Source organism: Carcharhinus amblyrhynchos, chromosome 18, assembly GCF_965287045.1.
Source record: "Carcharhinus amblyrhynchos chromosome 18, sCarAmb.v2.hapA, whole genome shotgun sequence".
Lineage (NCBI taxonomy): Eukaryota > Metazoa > Chordata > Chondrichthyes > Carcharhiniformes > Carcharhinidae > Carcharhinus > Carcharhinus amblyrhynchos.
This window is the reverse complement of record NC_137341.1, coordinates 25,648,436-25,671,312: the sequence shown is the minus strand read 5'-3', so window position 1 is coordinate 25,671,312 and position 22,877 is coordinate 25,648,436. Positions and strand designations below refer to the sequence as shown.

The following is a 22,877-nucleotide window of genomic DNA, read 5'->3' as shown; positions in this document are numbered from 1 at the left end:
TTTCTGTTGAATCTGAGAAGACAACATTGGTGCTACAAAACAAAAAGGAGCAACACCTACATCGATTAATATTCATGTGTAATGCAGAACTTGTGCCTCATACTAATAGGCAGTTTCTTACAAAAACAGTACCTAGGTGCTACAACTCAATCCAACACAAGTTTGCAACCAGTCATATTAAGTAAGTCACTGCCCATAACAACATCTTGAATATCAATATAGTCCTCATAAACATGACTTCACATTCCAAAGACCACATTCCTTTTAGTAAATGAATGGACGAAGTTCAGTACCTGACATGTTTTACATATGTTTAGAAAAAACACCTTGATTCATGAAAATCCATATAATGAGGCTGTTCTGTAAGCAGAAATGTATATTTGCAATAAATTCCCCCCACCCCTCCATCTACTTACCATTCAGTTAAATATTAGCCTTCAAAGAACATCTCTTGAAAATGCCATGGCTTGGATATAGAACAGCTTAGTGCTCTATGCTGACATGGACATCTACAACTAATTGTTTTTACACTAGCTTTATTAAGTTCTCATTTGAAGGTGATTCTGAACGGCTTTACAATGGTAGGATGCTTTTGGGCATGAGCGGAGTGGAGAAAGATTACCAAAAGGATGACTGAAGAAAGCATTTTTTCAAATGTGGCTTTTGCAAGTAAATGAAAAGCTAGCAAGGGAAGCCAAGGAGCGGAGATATTTGAACAATGTCATCAGCTATCCTTGGAAAAGTTACAAGAATGCTGTAAAATAGGGAATAACAGAAGTAGATTGAAATATTTGAATGAAGGTGTTCAAACCTCCAGAGGGGTTCTGGTGTGTTTGGCAGCACGAGGACCAGGGTAAAAAAAATGGCAGCATGGTGGCAGAGTGGTTAGCACTGCTGCCTAACAGCTCCAGCAACCCAGATTCAATTCCCTGCGTGGGTCACTGTTTGTGTGGAGTTTGCACATTTTCCCCATGTCTGTGTGGGTTTCCTCTGGGTGCTCTGGTTTCCTCCCACAGTCCAAAGATGTGCGAGTTAGGTTGACTGACCGTGCTAAATTGACCCTGGTGCCAGGGGATTAGTAGGGTAAATAAGTTGGATTATGGGCATAGAGCCTGGGTGGGATTGTGACTGGTGCAGACTCGTTAGGCCAAACAGCGTCCTTCTGCACTGCAGGGATTCTATGATAACATCAAATAATAAATAATAACTTCAAATCAGCTTTTATATCTAGTGGAGACGTGGGGTCTGAGTTTAACTTTTCATCCAAAAGACTGCATCACCAGTGTTGCTGCACTCCTTCAGTATTGTACTTGAGCGACAGTGTGATTTGATTTTAGTCGTTGGATTGAACCTGTGGTTTGTGATGAGAGTGCTATCCACTGGACTGTTAAATGCATTCCATATTCTAACCAAAAAGTACCAATTTCTCCACATTGTTATTTTAACAAGAATCTGAATTCCCTTTTATAATCACCTGCCTTAATTAGGACCACAAATAAAAACAGATGGTTTGGTTTATGATCTCATTGCTCTCTGACACAAGTCTTCATAACTTTACTGCCATTTCTCCCCACTCCAAACCTGTGACGAAGTTTGAATGATTCAGATTTCATATGTGCTTCAGATTTGGAATTTCCTTTCTGTTTAGTAAACATGGTGCTTCAGGCAACTCACCTGTACAGGCTGCATGGCAATCAGGTTTACTCATTATTAAAGAAAAATAATGTCATTGTTCAATCACATCAGCAATCGTTAAATCTATGAGCAGTGCTTCCTCTGATTGGTGCAGTACCTGTACTAAATATAGAACAGCTCTTTACAAAGCTAGCTATTCCCCTCTCCAAACAGCAGTTTGACTCAGCTCTTCAGGAATCTCACAAAAATATTCACACTACATAATATGAAGCTCAGTGAAGTCATGGTAATTAAGATTAACTATTATTCTGATTTATTAAATAAAAACAAGTTAAACACGTAATTAAAGACAGAATAAACTAATATTTTAAGTGCAAAAGTCATAGCCTAATTAAAAAGTTGGATATTGCTGTGACAAGAAGAGACCATTAAACAACATCAGAAGTGTACAGACAGGTTAATAAATAAGACAGATGAATGGTAATGCAAAAAACATGAGGTAATATATCTGGGAGAGATAAAGTGGTAGCAAAAAGGCCAGGCGGTAAATCATTAAAATAAATGCTACTTTCTCACTCTTGTGGAGCTGGGAAAGCACTACACAGTATTTAATCAGCATTATGATAGAAAATTGTTGAAAATAGAGATTTTGAAGGATAGTTGTAAAAATCCAGCTGGTTTACTCCAGTGCGGAAATCTGCCATCCTTACCTGGTCTGGTTTATGTGCAATTCCAGGCCCTCAGCAACGTGGCTCGTTCTCAACTGTTGTCTGAAGTAGCTAATGCAAGCCACTCAGCTGTAGCAAAACTGCCATGATAAATTATTATAATGAAACTGGACCAGCTACTTGGCAATGAGTATGACAAAGGTTACATTTCGCCAAATGGCCCTCCAAAGTCTAATACCTAGGGACTTGTATCAAAATTGGAACTGTCTGACAATCAGTTGGTTAAGAGCCTGACACTGTCATACTCATAGAATCATGCCTTTAAGCCAACAAACCTGCAAGACTTCTCCATCCCCATCCCAGAGTACAACCTGTACCAACAGCAGGAAGGGCATTAAATAGCAGGCCCGATGTAAAATGAAGCACTGTAAAAGCAGATGCCGGGAGCAGGGCTGGGCAGAGCCGGCCAGGCGGAGGCGGCAGGCCAGCATGCTGGGAGCAGGGTTGGTCAGGTGGATGTGGCGCGCCAGACGCAGGGTAGTCAGATGGAGGTGCGCCGGGTACAGGGCAGGTCAGACGGAGACACGCCAGGAGCGGGGCAACTCAGGCAGGGGCACTGGGAGTGGGGCATCACCCACTATTAATATCGTAGAGCTTAGCATTGACTAGAACCTTAACTGGGTGACTCACACAAATACAGTAGCTATAAGAGCTGAAATAAATATTCTGCACTGAATAACCCACCTCTTGATTTTCCACCATCCAGGAACACAAGTCAGAAGTATGATGGAATGCTCTCTCATTTGCCTGAATGAGAGCAGCTTCAACAATATACACGAAGTTCAACACCGCTAGGAACATGCAGTCCATTCAATCAGTACTTCACCACCACCTTAAAAACTCACAAAACAAAGGAGATTGTCATTGACTTCAGGAAGTGTCAAGGAAAACATGCCCATGTACATCAATGGGGCCGAAGTAGAAATGGCTTCAAGTTTTTAGGTGTCCAGATCACCATCAACATGTCGCAGTCCCCGTTTGCTGACACTATTCTTAAGAAAGCCCACCATTGCCTCTCCTTTCTCAGACTAAGGAAATTTGGCATGGCAGCTATGACTCGCACCAACTTTTACAGATGCACTATAGAAAGCATTCTTTCCGCTTGTATCACAGCTTGGTATGGCTCCTTCTCTGCAAGGAACTATAAAAGTTTGTGAAAGTAACCCAATCCATCATGCAAACCAGTCTCTCATCCATCGACACTGCCTACACTTCCCGCTGCATCGGCAAAGCAGCCAGTGTAATTAAGGACCCCACGCACCCTGGACATTCTCTCTTCCAACTTTTTTCTCTGGGAAAAAGATACAAAAATCAGACTTTTGAATGGACCTACCTCGCATTAAGTTCATCTAACACTACATTCTGCATTCTATCCTTTCCTTCTCTATGAAGGGTATGTTTTGTCTGTATAACACACAAGAAACAATACTTTTCACTGTATGTTCACACGTGACAATAATAAATCAAATCACTTGCTCCACCAAAGCACTGTGGCTACAGCACGCACCATCTATACAATGCACTTCAGCAACTTAGCACGGCTTTAACAGCATCATCTAAATCTGTGACCTCTACCACCCAAGACAAAGGCAACAAGTGCATCACTACCAACTGCAAGAGCCCTTTATTGACCCTATTACACACACAATCCTAGAAATATATTGCTGCTTCTTTGTCAAGGCTAAGTCAGAGTCATGCAACTCCTTTCCTAGCAGTAGTGCATGAACACCTTCACCGCACAGACTGCAGTGATGCAATGCAGTGGCTCATTACCATCTTCTTAAAATCAATTAGTGAAGTGCAATAATTATTGGCATTGCAGGACATGCCCACAAGCCCAGAGATAAAAAATGAATTGGTGCATCCAAACTACTTCTCAGTTTCAACTGCTAAGTCAGTTGTACATTTCTTATCCCATACCTTATAGTTATCTAAAAAGATCTGATGGCCATGGTACAAAATACTGACCAAAACCTCTTTCAGGTTGAATGAGTCAGAATGTTGCTATGTTGTGGACTGATGCTGTAATCTGACAGTAAAAAACTGGCATTTTTTAATAGGCCAAGACCAAATAGAACAACAAATTGAGGGTTTGGAATTTGATGTTACATTATTTGAGATGTTGTCTTAATTAAAAGTTAAAAGGTTTCTATATTGTTGATCACAACAATTAGATTTATTAAAGCCCATTATGATAGTCTATTGCAGTGCGTCAAGTGATATTCTTCAAAGGAATCTAGACAGCAGCAGGATAGTTGGTCAAGGTATCTAAAGGAAACCTAATTTTGGTCTCACCCAGAATGCGCACACACGCATGCAACAGAAGTCACTGATTAAAATGGGGACAATAAAGAACCAACACTTGTAAAGTGAAGATAGATAAGAATTCATATTGGAGAAATCATACTGTTGCTGAAGAATGCCAAACTGATGAAGGAAGGTTGAGGGATGGAGAGCTAAAAACTCGCAGAAAATCTGACAAGCAAAACAAATGCAGCTGAGCTGAAAATTACAAAAGAGTAATGTTATAAATGCTAAAAAATTTTAAAAGGTTCATGCAATACGAGACCTTGGTTACCCTTATCCGCCAAACACATGAAATGATTTAATATACAAAATTCAAAAGCTTTCTGCCCAAGTACAGTCGAGCTGCAATATCTCACTCAACTAAAAGCTTCCATCACACATCTCCCCAAGCAAGAAGTAACTTTTAACAGCCTAGGCCAACACTCATAGCCCCGAGCAGAAAGATTGTTAGAACAAGACTAAAGAATGTATTTTTGCGCTCAGTAACTGTCCCAGAGAGTTAAGCTAAATGAAAACACCGCATGTTTTGATGCAGAATCAAGCTAAGCATCACTTAGCTCCCTGCACCAAAACAGCACTTCAACCAATATTATTTAATATTGAATCACTCCAACCAGTATTCCATCTTGTTAATATAGATATATAGCCACACACTCCTGAATCCCGCTGCAGGGTCCTTCTATTCTCCCCTCCATTCATCACCATCCTTCACATTTGCCAGATAACTTCCAAAATTTACAAAAACCAGCATCAAACCACCCCATGACACCTAGGGCAGGATTCTCCAGCTGTTCATGCCAGTGGGATTCTCCCATCCCACTGCAGTGAACAGAAATTTGGCTGAGTGCCAAATTTTCCATCCTCTGGCAGCAGGGGATGAATGGTCGGGGCATTTGGGCCACAGATCTCCACTGCTTGGCTAACCATGCAAGCAGAGGTAATGCAACACATTTTCATTTATTTCCTCTCATTCCACTGCCCAGTTTACATGTGAGATATAGAAGTACTTCTGCCAGTTTAGCACACTGTGTCCACTATTCACAGTACAATTGCACCTAGACTGTTCTGTAAATTTCACCATTCTATATGTGGCCATGAGCTCCGCATTGCTTGTTTCCCATTCCAGCTTCTCCAATTTCAGTCTTACAAAGGTTAACAGAAGCTCAACACGAGTTTCAGCTATGGCATTTGATCTTTAGCTAAGTCACTGTGCAGTCTTCTGGCCTGAATGTGAATTTTTCAATTTAGACCTGAACCACAGGCTTTCTTTACAGTAAAAAGGGATAAAGGTATAAAATACAAGAAGTCCAGGGGAGACTGGCTGACACTTGTGGTGGAAACTATCAGGCTTGAAGGGTAGTTCCTGTCATATCAGTATCAGTCTGCTTTCACTCCACTGGCACATAGTGGACCCTATTCTATTTAATAGCATTTGAAGTTTTATTTGCAAAATTGATCTATAGGTTTTCATGTCTGAGCTTTTGTCTCTTCCTGCCTGCCAGTGCTGTAGCTATTTATACAATCTTTGTCTTTTGAATGACTTTAATGATTTGTTCCATTGCCTGAAGCTAGGTACAGGGCATTCTGCCAAAATGGCTCACTTCTGCACTTCTCTCCTGTACTCTGTTTTAATTTTATTAACATTTTCTACACCTTTCATATCCTCAGATCTAATTAAGCCTTAAACTGCAATCTGGTTGCTTTTTTTCAGATGCTGACTGACCTGCTGTGCTTCCCTTAAAAAGAATCTATGATATAACTGCACTACTGGGTTTCTCACAGTCACGGCTACGTATAACTTGTAAAACCATGAATGTGCAGCTACAACCATCATTACAGAGCTCAGTGACAACATTTCAAAAGGTTGGAACATACTTACCCGTCTGAGTTCTAACTCAGTGCACATCAGTGGAAATATTACAGTAATGGAAACTTTCAGAACTGCCATTGGAAATACCCTTCCCCAGCAGTGTTTCAGAACACCAATATAGTCCCAGTCATCTGATATTTTCCACAACCGTCTGCAATTGGAAAGGTTCTACTGCATTAAAAAAAAATCCAAAAGGTGCTTGATTTAACCTGAAGTGTGAACCATGGTCTGGCAGGCAGCAATTTGTGATTACTTGTAATGCTCCATGTATACTGGGCATATATAAAAATATGTTGATCTGTCATTCACAAGATAGCGTTGCACACTTTTAAATTGTAGAAACTGAGTGGTTACCACAGTTCTACTGTTTCCCTTACAAGAAGGCTATCACTCTTCTGTTCCTGCGGTCAGCTATGTTATTTCCAACAATGGAAAAGGCAGAGATTCAAACCACTGTCTCATGATATGCAACATAAACAAGTTCACACTATCATAAACTATCCCTGCTCACAGCACACCTGTGTTATTTAACACATTCTTCGTGGGAGAATATGCCCAACTGGTTGCTGGTACATACACATAGCTTTTACCCATACTGCTTCAACTGCATCAGGAAGGGGTATGTTCCAAACTGTCAGCAGACTGATTATACCAACCATGTCAAAAGGTGAAAATTTTAATAAAAAGACTGCATTCTTCTATGGCACTGTTATTTATACAAATGAATCCTAGTGGCTTCTATTACCTCATTCTATCATTATTTTATTTGAGACATACAGTATACAGAGTATTGTTTCTTGCACGCTATATAGACAAATCATTCCGTTCATAGAGGACAGTGTGCAGAATGTGGTGTTACAGTCATAGCTAGGATGCAAGAAAGATCAACTTAGTGCAAGGTAGTCCCATTCAAAAGTCTGATGGCAGTAGGGAAGAAGCAGTTCTTGAGCCGGTTAGTCCACGACCTCAGGCAGTTCTTGAGCCAGTTAGTCCGTGACCTCAGACTTTTATATCTTTTTCCTGATGGAAGAAGGTGGAACAGTGTATGCCTGGAGTCCTTAATTATGTTGGCTGCTTTGCTGAGGCAGCAGGAAGTATCGACAGAGTCAGTGGATGGGAGACTGGTTTGGGTGATGGATTGAGCTACATTCACAACCTCTTGTAGTTTTTTTTTTCCACAGTCTTGGGCAGAGCAGGAGCCTTATCAAGCTGTGATATAACAAAGAATGCATTCTATGGTGCATTTGTAGAAGTTGATGAGAGTCGTAACTGACATGCCTGAGAAAATTGAGGCATTGGTGGGCTTTCTTAACTATAGTGTCAGCACGGGCACAGGTTGTTAGTGATCTCGACACCTAAAAAATTGAAACTCTCGACCATTTCTACTTTGTCCCTATTGACGTAGACGGGCATGTCCTCCATTACCTGAAATCGATGACAATCTCCTTTGTTTTGTTGACATTAGGGAGAGATTGTCATCACACCAATTCACCAGATTCTCTATCTTATTCCTGTACTCTGTCATCATTGTTTGAGATCCAACCCATTACCGTGGCGTCATCAGTCTCTGCGTTTAGTCTTTTCAGAGGCTGTCTCTACTCTGGCCCCAAATTTCCATGCACTTTCAGGGAGCAATGTTTATTGATATAATTTGCAGATGCCATTCTTTACTTGTCATAAAAGCAGTGTTTTGCATTACAGAAAAAGTACAGATAATTAGAAAAGTGCCATCTCAAAACTTAGACCAGTTGAGCTCTGGGATAATCACCAATCTCTGATCCAATTTATTCGGCCTATGTTCTACTGGTTACTATAGCCCTCAATTTGGCTCCATCCTTTCTGTCTCTTGCCTATTATTCCAGATCAGAGTCTTTGTGCTTTTTGGTACAGGATTTCATAGATGGGAACCAGTGAAATAAAAGAACTTGTTACGTTTGAAGTACAAAGCATTTAACAATATTTCAGTGCAACAATATTTCCGTCTCCTATAAATCAAGATGGAGTATTAATTAGAAGCTGAATTGGAATGGAAGTGCATCAAACTAGTACCAGTTTTATAACAATCTGTCAAGTGTTTTGTTACAAGCATTACAGGCATTGTTTCTCTCTCCTCTCCATCAAAATGCTGGTAGTAACAAGTCATACTCTGGGAGAGGCAAATAGGATGAGAAACCTTCCACAGTGCAGTTCAATACACTCCAGTGTTCAAGCTGGAGGAGCACTCAACATTTGGAGTAGTTTTTCACAACAGATGGAGGATTACATGTCGGTTTACTTTATGTGATGAAAGACTCAAAAACTAGATAACAGTTAAATAATGATTGCAGACATCTGTCTTTTTCCCATGTGGATTTCCAATAGTGTCTCAGTGTGGAGTTTAATGTAGTAACAGATAACTAGGGCTGCATGCTCCCAAGTTAATTTCAGGCCAGCATAGTGCCCAGATGGCTTGTTTATCATACTCACTACTGGATAAAGCTTCTTTATCCCAAAGAGAGGAAATGTTGGAAATACTCAACAGGTCACACGGCACTTATGGATAAAGTTAACATTTCAAGTCAATGACCTTTTGCCAACAGTCAGAAATGCAATGGTTTTAAGCCAGCACAGGGGCAGGAAAAGAAGGATGAAGAAGAACAGAATGGAGGGTGTGCAATAGGGTGGAAGGCAAGAGTGACTGAAATGATTAATGAGATGATGGTGCAAATCAAAAGTAGGCAGTAATGGGAAGGGAAAAAAAACAAAAGATGGATCTAGAGGATGTGTCAATGGCAAGAGCAGAAGAATGGCCAGAACCTGCTGTCTGAAAAGAACAGCACAGTTTATGATTTGAAATTACTGAACTCAACGCCAAGTCAGGAAGGCAACCTGAAACACTGACTGTTTCTCTCACCACAGATGATACCTGCCTGAGTTATTCCAGCATCCAGTGTTTTTTCCCTCATCCTATTTACTCCAAGTGTTTTCCACAACAGAACCTGTTATTTTAATTGAGTTAAGTACATTGCTACATGCATCTTTCTCCTAATTAAATCAGACAGAATCTCACCTTCCCAGAAAGCCTCAGAAAACTTTGCTAATTGAAATGCCTGAAGCTGTGATAGAAAACTACATCTTCATAGAAAAGGGTAAGGGGATTGAGTTTAAAGCTTATTTATTAGTCACAAGTAAGGCTTACATTAACACTGCAATGTAGTTACTGTGAAATCCCCCTAGTTGCCACACTCCAGCACCTGTTCGATTCAACCCACCTAACCAGCACGTCTTTCAGATTGTGGGAGGAAACCAGAGCATCCGAAGGAAACCCACACAGACACAGGGAGAATGTGCAAACTCCACACAGAGCCAACCTGGGTATCAAACCCGAGGCCCTGGCGTTGTCAGCCACAGTGCTAAGCACTGTGCCACCCTGGGGAACTAAGGAAGGAATCAGCAGACTCCACAGCTCACAGAGGCAGGATTTCCTGCCTGTTGCACGCACCTGTTATGGTTCTGCTGCAAGCTGCATATGGATTTCTTCCCAGCCAGTTCTCAGGGCCAATCTCTTGGAGGATACAAAAAGGGTGATTTCATATGATGAAATGTTTACGCTTGTTCTGAGAGTCAAAAAATGTGACAAGAATTCTCAGGGATTCCTCAGCATCAATACGGTCAGTCGCCTACATTCTCAAAATATCAGCTAATCAGAAATGAAATCCTAATTGAAATAGGTTTTATCTCCCCTTTCTATACATTATTATACCTATCCCTCAACATCTGATAACTGACATTCACTGAGCATTGCTACATCACCCACTAAGTTCTGGCCAGTTCATACATGCTTTCCATTGAACAGCCTCTTGCATTGATGCAGTCTGGCTACTAACCAGAGCCATTGACCTTGATATTCTGGCCTCAAGCATCTGTACAAATCAAACACCAGGCCAGAAGCTTTACACTAAGCTTAGACAACAGCATGATTCAAGGAGTTCAGACAAAATCTAAACATTTCAAATAAAGAAAATAGTTTATTTTCAGGAACAAAGCAACAGTCTGTTCCAAAAGATACAACAGGCTTTTTGTAAAGGATATTGTATTCCTCTAGAGATTAACAGATTTTTATATTAAGCATATGCAGAACGCAGGTCAGTGGGATTGCAATCTGCAATAAGGCAAACTTTGTCTCAATAAAAATTATGATGTGGATATGCCGGCATTGAACTGGGGTAAAAACAGTAAAAATTCTGACAACACCAGGTTTAAGTCCAACCGATTTATTTGATAGTAAACTCACTAGCTTTCCCTCTTCAGGTGAATGGAGAGTTCTGGCCTCAGAGAGAGCATATAAAGCACAGTTTACAGATTTGAATGCGAATCTTTACACGTAACCTGCTGTTCAAGTCCTAAAGTGGCTGACAATGTGAGTGGAAGGAGCACTGATCACAGGTTAAAGAGATGTGTATTGTCTCCAGACAGTACAGTAAGTGAGATTTTGCAAACCCAGCCAAGTCACAGGGGTTACAGATAGTGCGACATGAACCCAAGATCCCTGTTGAGACCGTCCTCATGTGTGTGGAACTTGGCTATCAGTCTCTGCTCAGCGACTCTGCGCTGTCATGTGTCGTGAAGGCCGCCTTGGAGAACGCTTACCCGAAGGTCAGAGACTGAATGCCCTTGACCGCTGAAGTATTTGCCAACAGGAAGGGAGCAGTCTTGCCTGGTGATTGTCGAGCGATGTTCATTCATCCATTGTCGTAGCGTCTGCATGGTCTCCCCAATGTACCATGCTTCGGGACATCCTTTCTTGCAACGTATCAGGTAGACAATGTTGGCCGAGTTGCAAGAGTATTTACCGTGTACCTGGTGGACGGTATTCTCACGTGTGATGATGGTATCCATGTCGATGGTCCGGCATGTCTTGCAGAGGTTGCTGTGGCAAGTTTGTGTGGTATTGTGGTCACTGTTCTCCTGAAGGCTGGGTAGTTTGCTGCGAACAATGGTCTGTTTGAGGTTGCGTGGTTGTCTGAAGGCAAGAAGTGGGGGTGTGGGGATGGCCCTGGCGAGATGTTTGTCTTCATCAAATGATATGTCGAAGACTCCGGAGAAGATGTTGTAGCTTCTCCGCTCCGGGGAAGTACTGGGCGACGAAGGGTACTCTGTCCACCATGTCCCGTGTTTGTCTTCTGAGGAGATCAGTGCAGTTTTTTTTGCTGTGGCGCATTGGAACTGTCGAGTGCTATATCCTGTTCTTATGAGGGCATCTTTCAGTGTCTGTCACAATCCTCCTCACTGAGCAAATCCTGTGTATACGGAGGGCTTGTCCATGTTTAGGGTGGAAGCTGGAGAAGTGGAGCATTGTGAGATTGTGGGCTTGCGGTAGTGAGGTGACCATCCTTGATGGAGATGCGTGTGTCCAAGAATGCAACTGATTCTGGGGAACAGTCCATGGTGAGTCTGATGGTGGGTTCATGTCGCACTATCTGTAACCCCTGTGACTTGCCTGGGTTTGCAAAACCTCACTTACTGTACTGTCTGGAGACAATACACATCTCTTTAACCTGTGATCAGTGCTCCTTCCACTCACATTGTCGGCCACTTTAGGACTTGAACAGCAGGTTACGTGTAAAGATTCGCATTCTAATCAGTAATCTGTAAACTGTCTGTGCTTCATATGCTCTCTCTGAGGCCAGAACTCTCCATTCACCTGAAAAAGAGGGAAACCTCGAAAGCTAGTGAATTTACTTCAAATAAATTGGTTGGATTAAACCTGGTGTTGTCAGAGTTTTTACTCAAAACTTATACCATTTCTGGCCACTACACCCCAATGCTCCTGAGCCCCTGCCCAAAATCATTCCCCCAAATCACTTTACCTTTCCAACATTGGTCCAACCCTCTCCCTTCAGGTTTCCCATTTCCTTCTAAAGATCAAACAAACTGTCAGATACATCCCTCCATATGCGTTTAAAACACAAGTTTCAAGACAATAGATAATAGCTGTTTACATTAAAATAAATCGAATCCCAAAACAAAATCTGGGATGGCTGGTTGACAGCACAGCACTACTGGGTTCCTTGACTTGTACTTAGATATCGACTGACAGTCAACCATTATCATGGAACATCATAAGCAAGTCCAATCCCTTTACTCAGCCTGTACCGCCACCAACAGATACATTTCATTGACAAACATGGCAGATTATGCTCTCTGTTGTGGCAAATACAGTTACAGCACCTCACCTGAAAGTCTGTAAGCCAGCACAGGGCAGAGACTGAGCTTCGGATCTTCCCATCTAATTTCTAACCTCCTGGAAGCCTCACTATGCAACAGACAACTGCTGGAACAAACATGAGTGTCCTTTACAGATATCAAAATTCACCTTTCAGTCTGCTACCTTAGAAAGTACAGACAACTCGACAAATTGTGGACTTCCTCCAGCACCCCGTCCACTAAATTTGTAAAATACTTATTCAGTCGGCACTATGTTTCCATACTACAAAACCAGGCAAAATAATTTACCATTAATTCACCAGCAATATTCCAGGCAAGTTTATAATACACATCATCAACGTCCGGATAGCAAAGCAAAGAATAAAGTTTAGGATAAACTTTAGGTACGTTCTATGCATTTTTATCCTCACCTGTACATGTTTTTGACGCAAGGTTAACTATCACCGCTGCAAACTTGTACAGTAGCTGATGAACATGGCGTTTCTTAGAAAACAATGCTCTCAATGTTTGTACACAATATCTACCATACTGACAATTGTTATTCCCCCTCCTTAAGTCATGACGCATCAAACAATTATATTGAATTAAGGATTAGTGTATTCTGGGGAAATTGTGATGCCCTGGGATGCTTGGTCATACGCTACAAATTTCAGCTCAAACGTTCCATTCAATAGCTCAGAGTTTATGCAAACCATATTGAGGAAAATTTACTGCTGGCTTTTAACCAGAGGGTTTGCAATTCTGCACCCTAAACTGCAGGGTTATCCTCACCCTGTGTCCCCAGCCCCATCCCTCCCTCCCTACACCTGTCCATCCCTCCCCTCCCCACACCCGTCCATCCCTCACCCCCTCCCCATCCCACTCCCTCCCTCCCTCACCCCCCTCCCCCATCCCACTCCCCTTCATCACCCCCTCCCAACTCCCCTCCCTCACCCCCCCTCCCCCATCCCACTCCCCCCTCCAACTCCCCTCCCTCACCCCCCTCCCACTCCACTCCCCCCTCCCCTCCCTCACGCTCCCACCCCCCCCTCCCTCCCACTCCCCCCTCCCTCCCACTCCCCTCCCTCACCCCCCCTCCCCTCCCACTCCCCTCCCCCTCCCTCCCCCCCTCCCACTCCCCCCCTCACCCCTCCCCTCACCCCTCCCTCCCACTCCCCCCCTCACCTCCCCTCCCCCTCACCCCCCCTCCCCTCCCTCCCCCTCACCCCTCCCTCCCACTCCCCCCCCTCACCTCCCTCCCCCTCACCCCCCCTCCCCTCCCTCCCCCTCACCCCTCCCTCCCACTCCCCCCCTCACCTCCTCCCCCTCACCCCCCTCCCACTCCCCCCTCCCCCCTCCCACTCCCCCCGTCCCAATCCCCTCCCCCCTCCCCTCCCTCACCCCCCCGCCCCAATCCCCTCCCCCTCCCCTCCCTCACCCCCCCCGCCCCAATCCCCTCCCCCCTCCCCGCCCACTCCCTCCCTCACCCCCCCCGCCCCACTCCCCTCCCTCACCCCCCCCCGCCCCACTCCCCTCCCTCACCCCCCCGCCCCACTCCCCTCCCTCACCCCCCCGCCCCACTCCCCTCCCTCACCCCCCCGCCCCCCACTCCCCTCCCTCACCCCCCCTCCCCCACGCCCCGCCCTCACCCCCCCGCCCCACTCCCTCACCCCCCCCTCCTCCCCGGCCCCACTCCCCTCCCACCTCACCCCCCCTCCCTGCCCCACTCCCTCCCTGCCCCACTCCCCTCCCCCCCTCCCCCGCCCCACTCCCCCCCCGCCCCCCTCCCCTCCCGCCCCCCTCCCCTCCCTCACCCCCCCCGCCCCCCACCCCCCGCCCCCCGCCCCACTACCCTCCCTCACCCTCCCACTCCCCCCGTCCCACTACCCTCCCTCACCCTCCCACTCCCCCCGTCCCACTCCCCTCCCTCACCCTCCCACTCCCCCGTCCCACTACCCTCCCTCACCCTCCCACTCCCCCGTCCCACTCCCCTCCCTCACCCTCCCACTCCCCCCGTCCCACTCCCTCCCTCACCCTCCCACTCCCCCCGTCCCACTCCCCTCCCTCACCCTCCCACTCCCCCCGTCCCACTCCCCTCCCTCACCCTCCCACTCCCCCCGTCCCACTCCCCTCCCCCATCCCCCTCCCTCCACGCCCCATTCCCATCCCCCTCCCTCCACGCCCCATTCCCATCCCCCTCCCTCCACGCCCCATTCCCATCCCCCTCCCTCCACGCCCCATTCCCATCCCCTCCCTCCACGCCCCATTCCCATCCCCCTCCCTCCACGCCCCATCCCATCCCCCTCCCTCCACGCCCCATTCCCATCCCCCTCCCTCCCTCCACGCCCCATTCCCATCCCCCTCCCTCCACGCCCCATTCCCATCCCCCCTCCCTCCACGCCCCACCACTCCCCCTCCCTCCACGCCCCACCACCCCCCCTCCCTCCACGCCCCACCACCCCCCCCTCCCTCCACGCCCCACCACCCCCCCACTCTCCACTCCCCCCTCCCTCCACGCCCCACCACCCCCCCACTCTCCACCCCCCCATCCCTCCACACCCCACCACGCCCCACCACCCCCCTCTCCACTCCCCCCCTCCCTCCACGCCCCCACCACCCCCCCCACGTCTCCACTCCCCCCTCCCTCCACGCCCCACCACCCCCCCAACTCTCCACTCCCCCCACTCTCCACGCCCCACCACCCCCCCACTCTCCACGCCCCACCACCCCCCCACTCTCCACGCCCCTCCCCCCACTCTCCACGCCCCTCCCCCACGCCCCACCACCCCCCCACTCTCCACGCCCCTCCCCCCACGCCCCACCACCCCCCCCACTCTCCACGCCCCACCACCCCCCCCCACTCTCCACGCCCCTCCCTCCACGCCCACCACTCCCCCCTCCCTCCACGCCCCACCACTCCCCCTCCCTCCACGCCCCACCACTCCCCCCTCCCTCCACGCCCCACCACTCCCCCCTCCCTCCACGCCCCACCTCTCCCCCCTCCCTCCACGCCCCACCTCTCCCCCCTCCCTCCACGCCCCACCTCTCCCCCTCCCTCCACGCCCCACCTCTCCCCCCTCCTCCACGCCCCACCTCTCCCCCCTCCCTCCACGCCCCACCTCTCCCCCTCCCTCCACGCCCCACCTCTCCCCCCTCCCTCCACGCCCCACCTCTCCCCCCTCCCTCCACTCCCCCCTCCCTCCACGCCCCACCACCCCCCCACTCTCCACTCCCCCTCCCTCCACGCCCCACCACTCCCCCTCCCTCCACGCCCCACCACTCCCCCCTCCCTCCACGCCCCACCACCCCCCCTCCCTCCACGCCCCACCACCCCCCCTCCCTCCACTCCCCACCACCCCCCCTCCCTCCACTCCCCCCTCCCTCCACGCCCCACCACCCCCCCACTCTCCCACTCCCCCCTCCCTCCACGCCCCACCACTCCCCCCTCCCTCCACGCCCCACCCCCCCCCCAACTCTCCACTCCCCCCTCCCTCCACGCCCCACCACCCCCCCAACTCTCCACTCCCCCCTCCCTCCACGCCCCCCCACCCCCCCCTCCCTCCACGCCCCCCCACCCCCCCTCCTCACCCGCCCCCCACCCACCCCCTCCCTCCACGCCCCCCCACCCCATCCATCCCACGCCCCCCTCCCTCCACGCCCCACCACCCTCCACACCCCACTCCCCCTCACCCCATCCATCTTACTCCCTCACCCTCATTCCCACCCCCTTCCATCCCCTCTTCTCTTTTCCATTCCCCTCGGTACCTTGTCGGAATCCAGGTCCGGTCGGCTTGACACAGGCGGTAAAGGAATGACTTAGGGTCACGACATAGTGTCTGGCGGGTGCTAAGAAACCGGGTGCCGCCAACATTCAGACGAACCCACTTGGCAGCAGTAGTCGCACGCTCCAGCCCGGAGCATTTCCGACACAGGGAACTGTTAAAGTTTTCCGACAGCTCCGACAACGAACCACTCACCGCCGCCATCCTCAACAACCGCCACCGCGCCTCCCACCGCCCCACCTCCCGGCAGCCTCCACGCCTCCCACCGCCCCACCTCCCGGCAGCCTCCGCGCCTCACGCCGCCCCACCTCCCGGCAGCCTCCGCGCCTCACGCCGCCCCACCTCCCGGCAGCCTCCGCGTCTCCCACCGCCCCACCTCCCGGCAGCCGTGGTGCGTCCTATTCCACCTCACCAGTCTGCCATATTTATTTCCTCGCTGACGTATCCCAGAAATTCTGTACATAGGCGTATGGCTTATTTTAGATATAAACTACCATGGTTCCTCTTTATGGAAAAGAACAATAATTTAATGATTTAAAGGACATATTTAGCACGTTAAATGTTTATGTTAACGACAAATTACTCAGTATGCTACATTACCGTTTAGTCAGTTTCAGCTATTGGAAAGTTTTTCTTTGACTACTGCCAATATTTGCTCCCATACTTTTGTAAAAAAGGATCTCATTCAGAGAAACCTCTTGGTATATAGCAACCCTACATAAATGTTAGAAATGAGAAGACGTGTTTCCACGGGTTGCACTGAGTCCGGTTTACATTGTTCCCATTACCTTTGAAAAGTTCTGCAACTTGTTGCAACGTGTTTCTGTAACGTTTCCTGCCGCCATCTAGTGGCAGCAAGGTGCAATTCTTAGGATCAGTAGCCATGGCCAGACAAAAAGCGACATATCCTACACCTGTAAATGTTACAAGCAAGTGGCTTATATATTTGCAGAATATTGTGGTTTTATATTCGGCGCAAATCCTTACGTACATTGGATCAGCTCTCACAGCTTTTGCATTGCGGAATGCCAGTCATGCAAGCGAGAAACAGAGTTCAGATCGTCCACGAAAAGAACCAAGATAGTATCTGAGCACTTCATACTCTGCAAGGTCCCCATCCAGTTATTTTAAACGTAATCTCAAAATTATCTGTAATCACATTCTGACTCCTCATCCTTCTCTATCCAGCCACACACAGCCCATTAGCAGCCTATCCTGGAATACCCACTAAAACGAATCCACTTCTTTTCAACAAACCACTCTTCTACCAAACTAATCCTACCATCCCCCTCAAATCCTTCATCTCACTTTTCCTTTCCCTGCACCCTTTAATGTCCCATCAGGTCTAATTTTACTCTCCTATTCATTGCACCATATTTAAGGTGAGGAGAGATTGTTTGCTGGAGCAGGCGGAGGGAAGGAGTGGTGAGGCAGGTAAGAAATTATCTGTTTAAAACATTTAAAAGCATTTGCGCGGGCTTTTTAGTGTTTAGTAAGAACTCACCTTGTAGAACTTAGATTCATTTAAAAGCATTTTTGCGGGCTTTTTGTGTTTACCGCTTTAAGAATTCAAAGGGAGTGGATAGCAGGGATTTGTGGGTAAGCAGGCTTTTAAACAGCGCCAGGTTTAAAAGGAGGCCTGGTGTAGACAGCGGGCAGCGAGTAAGAGGGAAGCTGAGTGAGCTACTAGGGCTTAGGAACAAAGCCCTAGTGATAACATTTTACCTACAACAGCCGTTAAAAGGCAGGGAATTATAGGCCGGTTAGTTTGCCTGCCACCCTTCTTAAACAACGGCGTAACATTAGCCATTTTCCAATCTTCTAGCACTTCCCTGGAATCCAGCGACGTTGGAAAATAATCACCAAGGCATCCACTATCACCTCTGCCATTTCTTTCAGAACCCTTGGATGCATTCCATCCGGTCCTGGGGACTTGTCACAATCCAGTCTCTCCAGTCTTTCGAGCACTGCCTCTCTAGTAACAATAATGTAATTCAGGTCCTCCACTCCTACCATCTTTCCATTGCTAACACCCAGCACATTATTCACGTCCTCCTCCGTGAAGACCGAAACAAAAAAGTTATTCAAGGCCTCAGCCATTTCCCCCATCCCCTACCACTAAGTCCCCCCTCTCATCCTCTAAGGGTCCAACGTTCACCCTAGCCAGCCTCTTCCTTTTTATAAAAGCTCTTACTATCCTTTTTTATATTAAGCGCTAGCCCAGCTTCATAGTTTATCCTACCCTTCTTTATCAACTTCTTTGTCGATATTTAAACCTCTCCCAATCCTCTTCTCGCCCACTACTCTTAGCTACTCTAAACGCATCTGCTTTTAATACTCTCCTTTACCTCCTTCGTTATCCACGGCTGATTATCTCTCCTCCTACGATCCTTTTTAACCATCGGAATAAATTTCTGCTGAGCACCAAGAAAGATCTCCTTAAAGATCCTCCACTGTTCCTCAGCAGACCTACCTTCCAATGCGCTCCCCCAATCAATATTCGCCAATTCCTCTCTCATCCTATCGTACTCCCCTCTGTTCAAACAAAGGACACATGTCCGGGAACCCACTTTCTCCTCCTCCATCTGCATCAGAAACTCCACCATACAACAATCACTCTTTCCAAGAGGATCCTTCACCACAAGGTCCCTAATTCTACCTGCCTCATTACATAACACCAGATCCAAGATAGCTCGCTCCCTCGTCGGCTCCAACACACACTGTTCAAGGAAACTATCCTGACAGCATTCCAAGCACTCTTCCTCAAGCCCACCACGTCCAACATGGGTCGACCAATCAATATGTAGATTGAAATCCCCCATAATTATCGCTGTTCCATTCCTGCACGCCGCATTTATTTGCGTGTTAACAGCCCGCCCACCTCCAGATCATTATTTGGGGACCTACAGACGACACTCACCAGTGTCTTCCTCCCTTTGCTGTTCCTAATCTCCACCCACAACAATTCCACTTTCTGCTCTTTGGCTCCTATATCATCCCTTACTACCACCCTGATGCTATCCTTAATCAGCAGAGCTACGCGCCCCCCCCTTTCCTCCTGCCTATCCTTCCTAAACACTTGATACTCCTGTACATTCAGCTCCCAGTCCCTGTCACCTTGCAGCCACGTCTCTGTAATGGCCACCAGATCATATCCATTTGTGCTGATCTGCGCCACCAGCTCATTCACTTTATTCCGAATGCTTCGTGCATTCAGACAAAGTGCCTTCATCCCAGCCTTCACCTGTACCCTATTTGCCGGAACGCCACCAACCTTACTCACGCCCCCTACTCCCTTTATTATTGGGACATCCTTGGCTGCTTCCCTTACCTGTACCCTCTCCTTTACTTTAGGCCCCGTAATTTCACCTACCCCCCCCCCCCCCCCCCCATTAGTTTAGAGCCCTATCTACACGATTCGCCAAGACTCTGGTCCCAGCACGGTTCAGACCAACCCCATCCCACCTGAACAGGTCCCACCTACCCCAATACTGGTGCCAATGCCCCATAAATTCAAACCCATTCCTCCCACACCAATCCCTGAGCCACCCATTTACTTCCTTAAATCTTATCAACCCTACGCCCTTCTGCACACGGTTCAGGCAGTAGTCTGGAGATAACCACCTTGTCGGTTCTTTTTAATTCCATTCCCAGCTTTTCATACTCCCTCCCCAGATCCTCAGTCTGCATTTTGCCTATGTCGTTGGCACCCACATGTATTACAACGACCGGATTCTCACCCTCCCACTCCAGGTTCCTCTGCAGCCCAGATGCGACATCCTGGACCCGAGCACCAGGCAGACAACACACCCTTCTGTGCACTTTGTCATTGTGACAAAGGACAGTGTTGATACCCTTAACCACACTATCCCCAATTACTACTACATTCCTTTTCACCTTCATAAGTGTTATGGGGAGAGGGCGGGAATGTGGAACTGACACACGACAGATCAGCCATGATCTTATTGAATGGCGGGGCAGGCTCGAGGGGCTAGATGGCCTACTCCTGCTCCTATTTCTTATGTTCTCTTTGCCTATGTCCTGTGTCTGCATCACTGTACCGTGTGCAGTTTGCTCACCAACCTCACAGCCCTCGTTCTTGTCCACACTGGAAGCAAGAACCTCAAACCTGTTATGCAGGTTGAGGCACTGAGGCATTTGGTCCCCACCCTCCTTCCTCCTCTCAGCAGCCCCCTCCTGTTCCTGACCCTTAGAGTTAGCCAGTCTAGGTGGGGGGGGTGGATGTCTCTTGCACCCTATTATCAATGGCACCCTCTCTCCCCCTGATGACCCTCAGGTGTCTGTAGCTCAGAGGCCAGCTCATCTACCTTGAGCTGGAGCTCCTCCAGCAACCTGCACTTACTGCAGACATGGTCACTGGGAAGGACCCTGGGGTCCACCAGCTCCCACATCATACAGAAACAGCACATCACATACCCCTCCATTATTCCCTGTAGTAATATTGAGCAACGATTTCAATGCAAACTTACCTGGCCCTTTTCTCCAAAGCGGGACAGGCTCGAAGGGCTAGATGGCCTACTCCTGCTCCTATTTCTTATGTTCTTATGAGAGAGCAACCACCTTTGACATCAAGGGAAAGTCTGTCTCTGGTAGTTGGAGTCATACCTGATACAAAGGAAGGTGGCTATGGTGAAAAAAAAAGTAAATTACTGCAGATGCTGGAATCTGAAACCAAGAGAGAAAATACTGGAAAATTTCAGCAGGTCTAGCAGCATTTGTAAGGAGAGAAGAGTTGAGAAGAGTCAGCTCTTTCTTATGGATGCTGCCAGATGTGCTGAGATTTTCCACCATTTTCTCAAGATGGTTGTGGTAATCTCAGTTACAGGAAGTCATTGCAAGAATTCCTTAGGATAGTGGCCCAGGCCCAACCATTTTCAGCTGCTTCACCATAAGGTCAGAAGTGGCAATGTTTGCTGATGCCTGCACAATGTTCAGCACTGTTTGTGACTCCTCTCATACTGAAGCAATCCATTTTCAAATGCAGCAAGAACTGGACATTATCCAGGCTTCAGCAGACAAATGGCAAGTAACATTTGCATCACGAGTGCCAGGCAATGACCGCCTCCAGCAAGAGAGGATCTAACCATCACCACTCAATATTCAATGGCATTACCATTGAATCCCTACTACCAACATCTTGGGAGTTACTATTGCCCACTATATAAATAATGTGCTACAGTAGCAGGTCAGAGGCCAGGAATCTTGTGGTGAGTAACTCATCTCCTGACTCTCCAAAAGCTGTCCATTGACAAGAAACTCAGGAATGTGAAAGAATACTGTAGTGGAAAAAATCAGTGTGTGTGTGGGGGGGGGGGGGGGGGGGCGCAAAACATGTACTTAAGGTAAGGGGCAGAAGATTTAGAGGGGACATAAAGAAAAATTGACAATGTTAGGGAGTCTGGAACACTCTGCCTGAAAAGGGTGGTGGAGGCAGAGATACTCATAACATTTACTAAGTCTTTAGATGGGCACTTACAATGCCAAGTATTGGAAAATGGGATTAGAATAGTTAGGTGTTTTGTCTTTGACTGGTGCAGACGCAATGGGCCAAGAGGTTTTTTTCCTGTGCTGTACATCTCTATGACTCTCCACTTTTTGGATGAGTACAGCTCCAACAACACTGAGGAAACTCAACACCATCCAGAACAAATCAGCCTGCTGATTTGCACCCATTCTACAGACATTCACTTCCTCCAGCATTGATGCACAGTGGCAATAGTGTCTAGCATCTATAAGATGCACTGTAGGAACTCAGTAGTATTCTGAAGACAGCACCTTCCAAACCCATGATTGCTACCATCTAGAAGAACAAGGGCAGCTGATACCTTCCAGGGTGGAGGTGCTCCCAGGTATCACTCAGCACCTATCTCAAATATATCATGGTTCCTTCACTGTCACTAGGTCAACACCTTAGAACTCCCTTCCTCCCTAAGAGGAGTGTGTATTTACACTTCAGACTGCAGTATTTCAAAAAGGCAGCACATTGCCACCTTCTCAAGAACAGCTAGGGATGGGCAACAAATACTGCTTGGCTTGCAATGTCCACATCCCATAAATGAATAAAAAAGCCCATGCTGTGGATGTCCAACCCCCATTCAAAGATTAGGATGGGTTTTACCATGGCTTCAGTGACAACTCCATTCAATACCTTGGTTATGTAACTACCCCAATTCCTTTTCTTTACCCAATTAATTCACATGTATGTCATATGTGCACTTCCTATTTTATAAATCAAGTCTTTGTATAGCACTTTGTTAAAGGCTCTTTGGAAAGTCTACATATACCACATTTTGGGGACATCACTTTCTACTCATGCCAATATAGTTCTGGGCAGCGAGTCCACTTCCT

At 47.5% G+C, this 22,877-nt stretch overlaps 1 protein-coding gene across 1 annotated transcript in view; it reads right to left on the bottom strand.

Moving 5' to 3' along the window:
• The window catches only part of LOC145354935 (BTB/POZ domain-containing protein KCTD5-like), a 74,379-nt gene extending 57,642 nt beyond the window's left edge, over nucleotides 1-16,737 (bottom strand). Inside the window, 2 exon segments of the mRNA XM_080206599.1 lie at nucleotides 16,492-16,509; nucleotides 16,512-16,737. Of these exon segments, the coding sequence (XP_080062725.1) occupies nucleotides 16,492-16,509; nucleotides 16,512-16,712 (219 nt within the window). The 5' untranslated portion in view covers nucleotides 16,713-16,737.
• Between the last annotated feature and the right edge of the window lie 6,140 nt (nucleotides 16,738-22,877).